This window comes from Lemur catta, chromosome X, assembly GCF_020740605.2.
Source record: "Lemur catta isolate mLemCat1 chromosome X, mLemCat1.pri, whole genome shotgun sequence".
NCBI lineage: Eukaryota > Metazoa > Chordata > Mammalia > Primates > Lemuridae > Lemur > Lemur catta.
In genome coordinates, this window is record NC_059155.1 from 34,014,282 (window position 1) to 34,028,557 (window position 14,276).

Here is a 14,276-nt window from a genome sequence, read left to right on the forward strand (position 1 = left end):
AGCTTCACTCTTGACTTACTAAATAGGAATCTCCATTTTAACAAGATCCCCAATGGTTTGTATTCACTTTAAAGTTTGAGAAGCAGTAGTTTAGCTGAATAGCATGGACCTCAAAGAAGCAGGGCTTTTTACAAGAGGATAGAGAAATAATGGCTCAACAGTGCAGTCTAGTAGAACTTTCTGGGACAATGGAAATATTTTATATTTGTACCACCTAATATGGTAGCCACTAGCCACATGTGGTTATTGAGTACTTAAAATGGTGTCTTGCCTTCCTATTCTTAATAGGAAATTTACACTTTAAAAATGGGCAGGAATGGCCAGAATTAAATCTTATATCTTCTGTATTTTTCTCCATGTGTCTAGGTAGTAACTATATTCTTTACCTTTTTTAAAGCAATATTTCAAAAATATCCAAAATTGGTAAAAGTAAATAGCTCTAACTGATGGTAGTCTCTGTTTTGTAGAAGTACTTTAATAGGATAGCTTATCATCACTAAACATTTGAGTGCCTGCAAGGAACTGTGATTAGGGGGTTCATTTAAAATCATTTTCATCAAGAGGTTATGGCCTTTGTATTAATAATTTGTACTGAGGAAAATAATCTCTGATGAGATAGAAAAAGGTATCTAGAGTAGATGCTGTGTGTTAATTACCCACAGCAAGAATATGTAGAGAATGTAAGTCATGATCACAAACATAACCTCAGGTCAGAGGGTTCTTGAAATTTTAAGGAACAAAACTTGTGGTTTATTATTTTTCTTAAATGACCCAATATAGAATATCTTGCATGGGATGGGTGCTCAGGAAATGTTTGTAACCTCTTCAGTTTCTTTGACTTGAAACTAAGCACAGTAGCTAATGTGTCACTTATTTGGGGATGACACTTCCTCCTTTGGTAGCTTCTCTTTTGCTGGGTCTTAGTAAAGTGAGATGAATTAACAAAACATAATTTCCATTGGGGGGGATGGAGGAGGACATAATCTAGTGACAGATATGTGAAAAACTGATTAAAATACCATGGTGACACATGGAAGTATTTAGAGATAAAAGGATATCATGTCTGCATCTTACTCTTAAACCTTTCAGAAAAGTACATATACAGAGAATGAATGATAAAGCAAATGTGATAAAATATTAACATTTGTGGAATCTGGGTGAAGGGTATACAGGAATTTTTTAAACAAGTTTTTTGTAAGTCTGAAATTACTTAAAAAGGTGCATAGGTGATAAGTGCTAGAATTACAGTGACCATAAAATCCCATGCTTTCTGAGACTGTGTAGAGGAATCTTTTGTGCCTAACCTTGGAGGAGGCTATAATCTTTTATTTTGTTCAGGAGTTGGTAGATTTCCTACTGGACAGTTCTGAAACTTTATTTTAGAGATTGCTTGTCAATCATATAAACTCTATTTATATTTCAGGAAACAGGGTCACCATAGTTATATTAGAAGTACATTGAAAGAGTATTATAATTTATATAGATTTGAAGCCTTTGCCTGCTTAAAATTCATTTTGTGTTTTCTTTTCCTTGTTCAGTTTCTCTAGAATATGCTTACAATTTCTAATCTTCGTTACTTTTATTAAATGGAAATTTAGGGAGCTTTTAATGTGATATTAGAGTCTTTAAAAACCTTTAAGTTTAGCAGCATTGAATAGATTTATGAAGTACTGGGAAGGCGGCATTGTGCACTGGTTAAGAGTATGGGCTTTGAAATGAGATCTGTGTTTGAATCTTAGCTCTGCCACTTCTAATCATGTGATCTTGGGCAAGTTATTTGATATCTCCCAGAAGAGAGCCTTAGATACTGCATCTGTAAATTTGGGTGATTATTTTTAAAAAACCTACCTCATAGGATTGTTGTAAGGATTAAATAAAATAATGCATGTTAATCTCTTAACAATGTTCCTGGCACATAGTGAGTGCTCAGTACAGGCATACCTTGTTTTATTGTACTTCATTTTATTGTGCTTTTCAGATATTGCATTTTTTTTTTTTTTTTTTTTTTTTTTTTACAAATTGAAGGTGTATGGCAACCTTAGCTGTGCCAAGCAAGGCTGTTGGTACCATTTTTTCCAATAGAATGTGCTTTCTTCATGTCTCTGTCACATTTTGGTAATTCTCACAATATTTCATACTTTTTCATTATTATTTTATCTGTTATGGTCATATGTGATTAGTTATCTTTGATGCTGCTATTGCAGCTGCTTTGAGGGGAAGACAGCGAACTTAATGGATAAATGTTGTGTATGTTCTGACTGCTCCCCCAGCTAACCAATTCCCTGTCTGTCTCCTTCCTCTCGCCTCCATATTCCCAGAGATACAATAATATTGAAATTGAAATTAGGCCAATGAATAGCCCTACAATGGTCTCTTAAGTATTCCAGTGAAAGGAAGAATCATACTTCTCTCACTTTAAATCAAAAGCTATTATAGAGATGATTAAGCTTAGTAAGGAAGGCATGTTGAAAGCTGAGATAGGCCAAAAGGCCTTTTGCTATTGCTCCAGTTAGCCAAGTTGTGAATACAAAGGAAAAGTTCTTGAAGGAAATTAAAAATGCTACTCCAGTGAACACACGAATGTTAAGAAAGTGAAACTGCCTTATTACTGATGTGGAGGAAGTTTTAGTAGTCTGGATAGAAGATCAAACCAGCTGCACAGCATCCCCTTAAGCCAAAACCTAATCCAGAACAAGGCCCTAACTTCTTCAATTCTGTGAAGGCTGAGAGAAGTAAGGAAACTGCAGAAGAAAAGTTTGAAGCTAGCAGAGGTTGGTTCGTGAGTTTTAAGGAAAGAAGTATGTCTCCATAGCAGAAAGGTACAAGATGAAGCAGCAAGTGCTGATGTAGAAACTGTAGCAGGTTATCTAGAAGAACTAGATAAGATCTTTGATAAACTTGGCTACACTAAATAATAGGTTTTCAATGTAGACAAAACAGCCTTCTACTGGAAGAAGATGCCATCTAGGACTTTTCATAGCTAGAGAGGAGAAGTCAGTGCCTGGCTTCAAAGCTTCAAAGGCTGTCTCTCTTGTTAGGGACTAATGGTAACCCTAAGCTGGTGATTTTAAGTTGAAGCCAATGCTCATTTACCATTCTGAAAATCCTAGGGCCCTTAAGAATTATTCTGAATCTACTCTGCTTATCCTCTATAAATGGATGATAGCACATCTGTTTACAGCATGGTTTACCAAATATTTTAAGCCTGCTGTTGAGACCTATTGCTCAGAAAAAAGATTCCTTTCAAAGGTGCTTATTGACAGTGCACCTGGTTACACAAGACCTCTGATAGAGATGTACAAGGAGATTAATGTTTGTATGCCTGATAACACAACATCCATTATGTAGCCAATGGATAAGGAGTAATTTCAACTTTCAAGTCTTATTATTTGAGAAATACATTTCATAGGGCTATAGCTGTCACAGATAGTGATTCCTCTGTTGAATATGGGCAAAAGTAAATTTAAAAAAACTTCTGGAGAGGATTCACCATTCTAGATGCCATTAAGAACATTTATGATTCAAGGGAAGAGGTCAAAATATCAACATTAACAGGAGTTAAGAAGTTGATTCTTCCAACTCTTGTGGACGATTTTGAGGGGTTCAAGACTTCAGTGGATGAAGTAACTGTAGATCTAGTGGAAATAGCAAGAGAACTAGAATTAAGAAGTAGAGTCTGAAAATGTGACTGAATTGCTGCAATCTCATGATAAAACTTGAACAGATGAGGAGTTTCTTCTTATGGATGAGCAAAGTAGTTTCTTGAGATGAAATCCACTCCTGGTGAATATGCTGTGCACACTCCAAGTCATTTGTGACTCAGCTTTCTGTCTTTTCAGGAGCATTGGGAAGATGACTGATACAGCTTAATGGGGTTGTTGTGAGGCTCAGTTGAGATAATGCATATAAACTGTGTAGCAAATCTGGTATGGTAAAAACTCAAAAGCTTGAATGTTAGCTCTTATTGTGAATATTTCCAACTTACATATATGTATATGTATTTACAAATGAAAGCTGTTAAGATATCACACAAATAAGCAAAGATAAATGGAGAAAGATTCTTATCACATTTATAGTAGCAGAAACAATGAAAACTTACAAATCACAAAACAGAGGCCTGGTTACAATAGATTATTAGCTCTTACAAGGAAGGAGGTGAATTTGTATATACTGAAATGGAAAGTTGTCAAGCTAAAGTGGAAAAAGCAACTTGCAGAATAGTGTGCTTAGAATGCCACTTGTTTGTGTATCCTTTTAAAAAACATTTGTACATGCAGAGAAAATAATAGTTAACATTTATTGAGAGTGTTGTATGTGCCAGGCACTATTCTAAGTACTGTACATGAACTAACTCATGTGATTCATTCAAGAGCCCTCTGAGGTAGGTCTCAGGTCCCAGGACACCTGGTATATAGCAGATCCAAGATTCAAACTCGGGCTCTTCACCACTGAGGTTGAGAAAAGTAGCAATCAATAATGATTACCTGGGAGGAAGAGAGGACAGCTCATAGGAAGGAAGGAAGGAGGCTAAGGAGCTAGCTGGCAGTGCAGAGCAGGTAGAAGTAGAGGTGAAGGGAAGATTCTTCTTTTATGCAAATAGTCATTTATAATTAGAAAAGGAAAATAATTTTTTAAAATGGTAAAACATTTTCACAATTTTAAGTTGGGGAAAAAAGCAGTGGGTTGCAACCATGGAAAATGTAAACATAGGTGCTGTGACTAGCTTTGTATTCACATTTTCAATTATTTGTTTTTAAAGGCTATATCTTTCTATGTTGCCCAGGCTGGCCTTGAACTCCTAGGCTCAAGTGATCTTCCCACCTCAACCTACTGAGTAGTTGGGACTTAGGTGTGTGCCCCTACACCTGGCTCTCAATTATTTTTTAGGTTAAATTCCTATAACTAAAATCACTGGACCTAAGGGTACAAACTTTTTAAGGTTCCTGATGCACGTTGCCATATTGCTTTCCAGAAAGATTATGCTAGGTTAATTGCTATCAGCAGTAGATGATTTCCTCCCTTTCACTACCTGGGATGTTATAAATTCTTTTAATTACAAAAGTAGCATATTGCCCATTATTTTAAAAATTAAATAGTACAAAAGTACTATGAAAATTAAAGTAGTTTAAAAAGCCCTCTCCTCGCCCCCAAATCACATTCTCTAGGAGTAACTAGTAATAACAGTTTGGTGTATATCTTACCAGAATCTCTTTTACATACCTATAAACTTACATATATATGCATTTGCATACTTTTAAAAAATACAGTGGCATCATACTATATATACACATAATGTTATGTAACTTACTCTTTTCATTCTGTGATATATCACAGACCTCCTTCCCTTACACGTCTACCTCATTCTTTTTAACAATTGTGTTATATTCCATAGAATAAATAGAACCATAATTTATTGAAGGATTTGTCTATTAATAAAAATTAGTTCTGTCTATTTTTTTCATGATTACAAATAGTACTTCAGCAATCTTCCTTGTATATATATACTTAAGTATTTATAAGAGTGACCCTATAGGATAAAGTCCTAGAAATGGGGTTGCCAAGTCAAAAGGTCTGTGCATTTAACATTGGGAATAAGTACTGTCACTTTGCTAATGAAACCACTTACCCACTTTATGCTCCCTCCAACAGTGTCTAATTCTAATACCTGTGCTGGATATTGTCAATCTTTAATTTTTGCCTATCTGATTATCTCATTTAATTTTCACTTCCACTATCACTAGTAAGGTTGGGCTTCTGTTCATGTTTTTTTTAGTGATTTATATTTCTTCTATGAATTGCCTGTTCCTATCCTTTGTGCATTTTTCTCTTGGGGTTTGTCTTTTTAAAACTGATTTGTAGGTACTCTCTATAATATATAGATATTAATTTACTGTCACTATATGCAAATTATTTCCCAATTTATTTTTAGCTTAGTTTATGGTACCTTTTGCTGTACAAAAATTACTAGTTTTTAATCAGCTCTCTCAATCTTTTCCTTTATGGCCTCTTAATGTATCCTGAGCCCAAGATTATAAAAAATATTCTCATCTATTCTATTACATTTATAGTTTATGATTAGATTTTTATCCAGCTCTAATTTTTTTACATAGTATGAGGAAAGGAATCTCAGTTTAAACCCAGCAGAAGGAGAGAAATTATTAAGATCAAATCAGAACTAAATGAAAAGGACAACAAAAAAACCAGAAGGGAGATTAATAAATCAAAAAGTTGGTTGTTTGAAAAGATAAACAAAATAGACACACCTCTGGCTAGACTAACCAAGAGCAGGAAAGAAAAATCTCTAATAACCTCCATCAGGAACATGAAAGGAGAAATCACGACCGATGCCACAGAGATACATGATATCATCTATGAATTCTACAAAAATCTTTATGCACACAAATTGGAAAATGTGGAGGAAATGGACAAACTTTTAGAAACACACAGCCTTCCCAGGCTCAACCAGGAAGAAATAGAATTCCTGAATAGACCAATATCTAGATCTGAAATCAAAACAGCAATAAAAAACCTTTCCAAAAAGAAAAGCCCTGGACCAGATGGGTTGACACCCGAATTTTACCATACCTACAAAGAAGAACTGGTGCCCATCCTACATAAACTATTCTCCAACATCGAGAAGGATGGCATTCTCCCCAGCACATTTTACCAAGCCAACATAATTTTGATACCAAAACCAGGAAAGGATGCAACACAAAAAGAAAACGACAGACCAATATCCCTTATGAATATAGATGCAAAAATTCTCAATAAAATCCTAGCAAATCGAATCCAAGTGCTTATCAAAAAAATAATCCATCACGACCAAGTGGGCTTCATCCCAGAGATGCCGGGATGGTTTACATACACAAATCTATAAACGTAATTCACCACATAAATAGAAGCAAAAATAAAGACCATATGATCCTCTCAATAGATGCAGAAAAAGCATTTGACAAAATTCAACACCCTTTTATGATAAGAACACTGAACAAAATAGGCATAGATGGGGCCTATCTAAAAATGATACAAGCCATATATGACAAACCCACAGCCACCATCATACTGAATGGGGAAAAACTGAAAGCATTCCCACTTCAAACTGGAACCAGACAAGGCTGCCCACTGTCCCCATTACTTTTCAACATAGTATTGGAAGTCCTTGTGAGAGCTATCAGGCAAGAGAGCAGAATCAAGGAAGTCCAAATAAGGAAAGAAGAGATCAAACTCTCACTCTTTGCTGATGATATGATGTTATATCTAGAAAACCCCAAGGAGTCAACCAAGAGACTCCTGGAATTGATCAATGAATTCAGTAAAGTCTCTGGATACAAAATCAATACACACAAATCAGAGGCATTCATATATGCCAGTAACAGTCAAACGGAGAACCAAATTAAGGACTCAATACCCTTCAAAATAGCAACAAAGAAAATAAAATACCTAGGAATATATTTACCTAAGGAGGTAAAGGACCTCTATAGGGAGAACTACGAAACACTGAGGAAGGAAATCACAGAGCATGTAAATAGGTGGAAAACCATACCATGCTTGTGGATCGGAAGAATCAACATTGTTAAAATGTCTAGACTGCCCAAAGTGATCTACAGATTCAATGCAATCCCTGTTAAATTACCAACATCGTTTTTCACAGATACAGAAAAAATAATTTTACGCTTTTGTATGGAACCAGAGAAGACCCCGTTTAGCAAAAGCAATTTTAAGCAACAAAAACAAAATGGGAGGTATTAATTTGCCAGAGTTCAAACTATACTACAAGGCTGTGATTATTAAAACTGCATGGTATTGGCACAAGTGCAGGGACACAGACCAGTAGAACAGAACAGAAAATCTAAATATAAATCCATCCTCATGTAGCCATCTAATCTTCGACAAAGCAGACAAAAACATACTCTGGGGAAAAGATTCCTTATTCAATAAATGGTGCTGGGAAAACTGGATAGCCACATGTAGAAGACTGAAACAGGACCCACACATTTCACCTCTCACAAAAATCAAATCACGGTGGATAACAGATTTAAACCTTAAATGGGAAACAATTAGAATTCTAGAAGAAAATGTAGGAAAGACTCTTACAGACATTGGCCTAGGCAAACAATTTATGAAGAAGTCCCCTAAGGCAGTCACAGCAACAAAAAAAATAAGTAAATGGGACCTGATTAAATTAAAAAGCTTCTGCACAGCCAAAGAAACAGTCACGAGAGTTAAACAGACAGCCTACAGAATGGGAAAAAATTTTCACATACTAGACATCCGATAAAGGACTGATAACTAGAATCTATTTAGAACTCAGGAAAATCAGTAAGAAAAAATCGAACAACCCTATCAAAAAGTGGGCAAAGGACATGAATAGAAATTTTTCAAAAGAAGATATAAGAATGGCTAACAAACATATGAACAAATGCTCAGCATCTCTAATCATCAGGGAAATGCAAATCAAAACCACAATGAGATATCACTTAACTCCAGTGAGAATGGCCTTTATCAAAAAGTCCCAAAACAACACATGCTGGTGTGGGTGCGGAGAGACAGGAACACTCATACACTGTTGGTGGGACTGTAAACTAGTACAGCCCCTGTGGAAAGCAATATGGAGATACCTTAAACAGATTCAAGTAGACCTACCATTCGAAACAGCAATCCCATTATTGGGCATCTACCCAGAAGAACAAAAGTCATTCTACAACAAAAACATCTGCACCCGAATGTTTATAGCAGCACAATTCACAATTGTAAAGATGTGAACACAACCCAAATGCCCATCAATTCATGAATGGATTAGTAAAATGTGGTATATGTATACCATGGAGTATTACTCAGCTATAAGAAATAACGGTGATGTGGCATCTCTTTGGTTCTCCTGGAAAGAGTTGGAACTCATTCTATTAAGTGAAGTATCCCAAGAATGGAAAAATAAGCACCACATGTACTCACCAGCAAATTGGTTTCCCTGATCATCACCTAAGTGCACATTTGGGAATAACACCAACTGGGTATCGGACAGAGGTGGGGGCTGGGGGGAGGGGATGTGTGTATACCTACTTGATGAGTGCAATGCGCACTGTCTGGGGAATGGACACACTTGAAGTTATGACTGCGGGGGGATGGGGTGGGGGGAGGGGATGGGTGTATACCTACGTGATGAGTGCGATGTGCACTGTCTAGGGAATGGACATGCTTGAAGTTCTGACTCGGGGGGATGGGGGCTGGGGGGCGGGGATGGGTGTATAGCTACATGATGAGTGCGATGTGCACTGTCTAGGGAATGGACACGCTTGAAGCTCAGACTCGGGGGGATGAGGGGGCATGGGCAATATATATAACCTAAACTTTTGTACCCCCATAATAAGCTGAAATTTAAAAAAATGGATAGCCATTTGTGCCATCATGTCTTTTCCCCACTCATCTGAAATACCACCATGATCATACTCTAAATTTCCACATGCATATGGGTCTGTTTTCAAACTTGCTATTTTCGTCCACTGATATATGTCTATTCTTGTGCCAGTATTTCAACTGCTGTTGCTTTATAGTATATTTTGATATCTTTTTTTAAAGATATTCTTGTGTATTCTTGTCCATTTACTTTTCCAGAGAACCACAGAATCAACTTTAAGTCCCATTTTATCAGAATTTTTACTAAGTCAGGTTAGTGAGAACTGATTTTCTAATATCAGTCCTGTTCATTCAGAAGTATGGTTTATCTCTCCATTTAAGGGACACTTCTTTGATATTTTTATTTCTAACACATTTTTTGAATTTTTAGCTTTTTACAATTATTTAAAGTCTGCTCTGTTTTGATAGGTGAAAATGATATGTCACTTAATTTGTACTTTGATTCTAGAAGAGTTAAATATTTTTAAAGTATGTCTATTAACTATTTATATTCTGTGAATTATCTCATATCCTTGATCCATCTTTCTGTTTTGGTCTTAATTTTATATGAGCTTATCAATATCATAAGAATATTAATCCTTTGTCACAGGTACAGCAGATATTTTTCCAGTTATTATTTGCCTTTTAATTTACCACTTTTCTTTTTTACTTTTCAGGTTTGTACGTCTAATGTAGTTAAATCTATGAATCCTTTGTGACTTTTACTATTGCTATTAAAGTTCCTTAAAATTTTATGCTGTTCTACAATTCTTATGCACCTGTAATAATTAAAAATAAAAAAATTTTAAAGTAAAATTTTATGCTGAATGATTCCATATTTAAGACAGATGGATAATGTCATGCGGAAAACTAGCATGTTCGCCTGATAATGGAATCAGTTCTTAAGGAATTTCTTTATAGATGTTTAATAATGTATTGTTATGATGGTGTTAGTGGTATGGCTTTTATTATAGATAACTGAATATATTATCTATCTATATATATATAATTGAATGTTTTATATATATCAGAATAATTGAGGCATTTGGTTATGATTTTTTGTTTTAAGAATTTTTAATTTTGGCCAAGTGCAAGTGATTATAACTACTTTAATGAAATTCTGTGTCTTAAAAATTGTCAGTTTGAATATTAATATATTTAGTGTGTTCTGATATGAAATTTGCTATAGTGTTAAGGTCAGAACATCTTTAATTGACTTCTCTGTCTTCACAGGAAGAGTTATTCACATGAATTTGTTTTGTTGCCTATAAAACACTATCCAGTAACTTTTACCTTTTCCCCTTTACCCTCTCAAATCCTGCCATAGTTACGTGAAGTTGCATTCATGTAAATTGATTTTTTTACAAGCAATCTAATACTTGCAGTTCCTTTAGTTTTTATATAGTCAAGTATACTAATTGAATTGCCCTTTTCTTAGCATAGTAAATGTGCGTTTATTTCTAAAAAAAAAAAAAACTTGAAAGTATTAGGAAAGATATTAGCATCTGAGAATAGGAGTTGATATGCTTTCTCATTGAGAAATTAGTCTCTAGAATTATAATCAATAGCATGGTAAAGGAAAAAACAATGAAGAGCTATGCCTAAAACTTTCTATAGTTTGACCCTAAGACAAGTGAACACTTGGTTTTTATACCTTTTTTAACACTAAATACATTGTTTTGGGTACAGTATGCCCTCAATAAATAAAATATTTGTAGTGAATAACTGAATGAAACACCTTCCATTAATGATAGAAATTCTTTTCAAATTTCTGATAAATGCAATTCTAAAATTTCTGCATGAATTTTGTTTAATCCATTAAAGTATACACAACTAACTTGCAATATAGCTTTTTACTACTTATGCTAGAAATTTCTTTTATGCTTAATATTTATTTAATTATTTGATCAGTTAGTTCAATTGTAGATGACTTCATTGTTGAATCTGTTCATTCAGTTTTCGTTTGAAGAGCTATGCTGTCCAGAACTTTTCTGCGATGGTGGAAAGTGTTTATCTGTGCTGTTTATTTAATAGAGTTGCAACTAGTCACATATGGCTAATAAGCTCTTGAAATGTGGTCAGTGTGACTGAGAAACTGAAATCTTAATTTTATTTAATTATAACTGACTTAAAAAAATTTTTTTGAAGATAGGGTCTTACTCTGTCACCCAGGCTGGAGTGCAGTGGCATGGCCTGATCACAACTCACTGTAAACACAAACCCCTGGGCTCAAGCGATCCTTCTGCCTCAGCCTCCTGAGTAGCTAGGACTACACAGCAGTGGCTAACTTTTTGTTTTTGATAAGAGTTGGGGTCTTGAACTCCTAGCCTCAAGCAATCTTCCCGTCTTGGCTTCCCAAAGTGCTGGGATTGTAGGTATGAACCACCACACCGGGCATGATTTAAATTCTTAAAAGCCACTTATTAGTATTGGCTACTGGATTGGCTAGCGCAGATATACCTACTTTATTTTCACTTAGTTTTCCAAGTTATAGTAAGTTTATATTCTAGGTAAGTTCTCTAATTTCACCAACAGTGTGATATAAAACTCTTTGAAACGTGTAGTTAAAAGAAATAATACAAGAGCTAGTTCTACATATTAATTTATTAAACTGTTTTTTTGGATTTGATTTTTTTTACATTTATCTGAAACATTAGGTTGCTATATTGAACATACCACAGACCATTTCTCCTCATTTCTGGAGACAGTTTATAAGGATAAAGCTAAGGACCCAGGAACTAATGTTCATTTTAAGATTGGTCTATAAAAAGCTTTTGTTCATTTTTAAGCAGCTGATTTAGAAGAAAGTTTTAATGAACATGAACTGGAGCCCTCATCACCTAAAAATAAAAAGAAAAGTCGCAAAGGAAGGCCAAGAAAAACTAATCTGAAAGGGCTGTCGGAAGATACCAGGTCCACATCCTCCCATGGAACAGATGAAATGGAAAGTAGTTCCTATGTAAGTAGAAAAGTGTTGGATTCTTACTTTTTGTAGCACTATGACTATTTCATTTAAACTGTGTCTATAGGTAAAGTTCATCATTTGAAATGTTAAATAAACTTGAAATACTAATAGCATATTTTTGTGGATTTTTTAAAGTTCTTTTATTCTTTTATATTTGCAGAGAGATAGATCTCCACACAGAAGCAGCCCTAGTGACACCAGGCCTAAATGTGGATTTTGTCATGTAGGGGAGGAAGAAAATGAAGCAAGAGGAAAACTGCATATATTTAATGCCAAGAAGGCAGCTGCACATTATAAGTGCATGGTAAGCATGATTCTTGTTATATTCTTTTAAGCCCAAGTTTTTTGAAAATCATTTGGCTAGTAACCAGATATAGCACTTACCCCCAGCATTAATGTTTTAGAGTTATGAATAGTATGTCTGGTAATCCCAAATCTTAGTAAACTTTAGCTTTTGAAAAATAATAGCTTTTATGTTTTAGTAGGATTTGAAGCAATTCTAATTATAGTTACCATAATCAAGATAATCCATAGTTAATTATTTCATAAGTGTGAAATTTCAGCTTTATAAACATGTCCTGAAACATATTTTAGGCCTCTACTATAACCTAATAAATATCTCTGTTCTAGTACTTAACATACTGTATTGCAATTATTCATTTATGAGCATATCTTCCCTAATAGACTCTCAAATTTCTTGAAGATAAGAATAATATGAGGATAAGTGTTTATCTTAGCATCCTTAGATCCAGGCCTGACTTGCGGTACACATGAATGTTTTTGAGTTAGGTTATATTGAATTACTCATCCCATTTATGATTAGCTTTTAAAATTATGTTATTTATATCAGAGGTTCTTAACCAGAGTGCATATCAGATTTACCTGGGGAGGTTTTGCCAAAATATCTGCACCTAGGACCCCATGGAGTAGATCTAGACCTGTCTATTTTGGAAGAAAAAATTCCCAGGTGATTCTGATCTGTATCTATGGATGAAATTTGCCAGTTTAAGCTATTTTTTAAAACTTTGTGGAAATGTAAAACAGTTGAGACAACAGGGTGACATGGATGAAATCTTCATTGTTTCAAGCAGGTTATTTAATCTTGGCTGCACACTGGCAATCTTAGTTTGATTTCAGTGTCTATATTTGGGGTTATATTTTAATCAGACATGTGAATATATTAAAAATATTTGAATTAGTGCTTGATTATTGAGGTAAAATCATCTTTCTCAGGAAATTAAAATAGTATAACACATTTGTTATTATTTTATTTAATCTTTTTCTCGTAAGGATTCTGAGTGTTAATATTACTGCATTTTTCTCCTCTAGTTGTTTTCCTCTGGCACGGTCCAGCTCACAACAACATCAAGAGCAGAATTTGGAGATTTTGATATTAAAACTGTACTTCAGGAGATCAAGCGAGGAAAAAGAATGGTCTGTGGTTTTTATATTTGTTATGTAACATTACTCCTGACTTTCTGCTTTAAATTTTGAACATATCTCAAATTTATCCAGTCATCAAAAAATTGAATATAAAGTCATTCATATGTTAAATAAAATTATATATTTAACTTATTTGTAATATGATAAAGGATGCTAATGTTACTGACACTTATTTCTTTCTGTGTAACTTCATTACTTAAGAGAATTATACTGAGAAGATTTATATTTCAAGGTATTTGGGAGCCCTTTAATAAAATAAATGAGGATATGAATGTGACAAACTTTGTTAAGTTTAAAATGTTATATTGTGTAAGCTTGCTTAATTTTTTTCCAAGACTTTGTTTAAATTGCATATAAATGGTTACGTCCCTTAAAACATTTATCATAGCTTTAAAGTTTCCTTTGTAAAATAATGTAAAATGTGCCTTAGTCTCGTGTTTTTAAACATACTGAATTATTAATAAGTAGCTTTAAG

The 14,276-nt window shown here is 34.4% G+C and overlaps 1 protein-coding gene across 2 annotated transcripts in view; it reads left to right on the top strand.

The window, feature by feature from the left end:
- The window catches only part of PHF6 (PHD finger protein 6), a 51,489-nt gene that overhangs the window by 24,165 nt on the left and 13,048 nt on the right, over nucleotides 1-14,276 (top strand). For both annotated transcript variants that reach the window (XM_045538805.1, XM_045538806.1), the window contains exons 6-8: nucleotides 12,186-12,352; nucleotides 12,519-12,662; nucleotides 13,688-13,792. In XM_045538805.1, coding sequence (XP_045394761.1) covers nucleotides 12,186-12,352; nucleotides 12,519-12,662; nucleotides 13,688-13,792 — 416 coding nt within the window. The remainder of the gene's footprint in view (nucleotides 1-12,185; nucleotides 12,353-12,518; nucleotides 12,663-13,687; nucleotides 13,793-14,276) is intronic.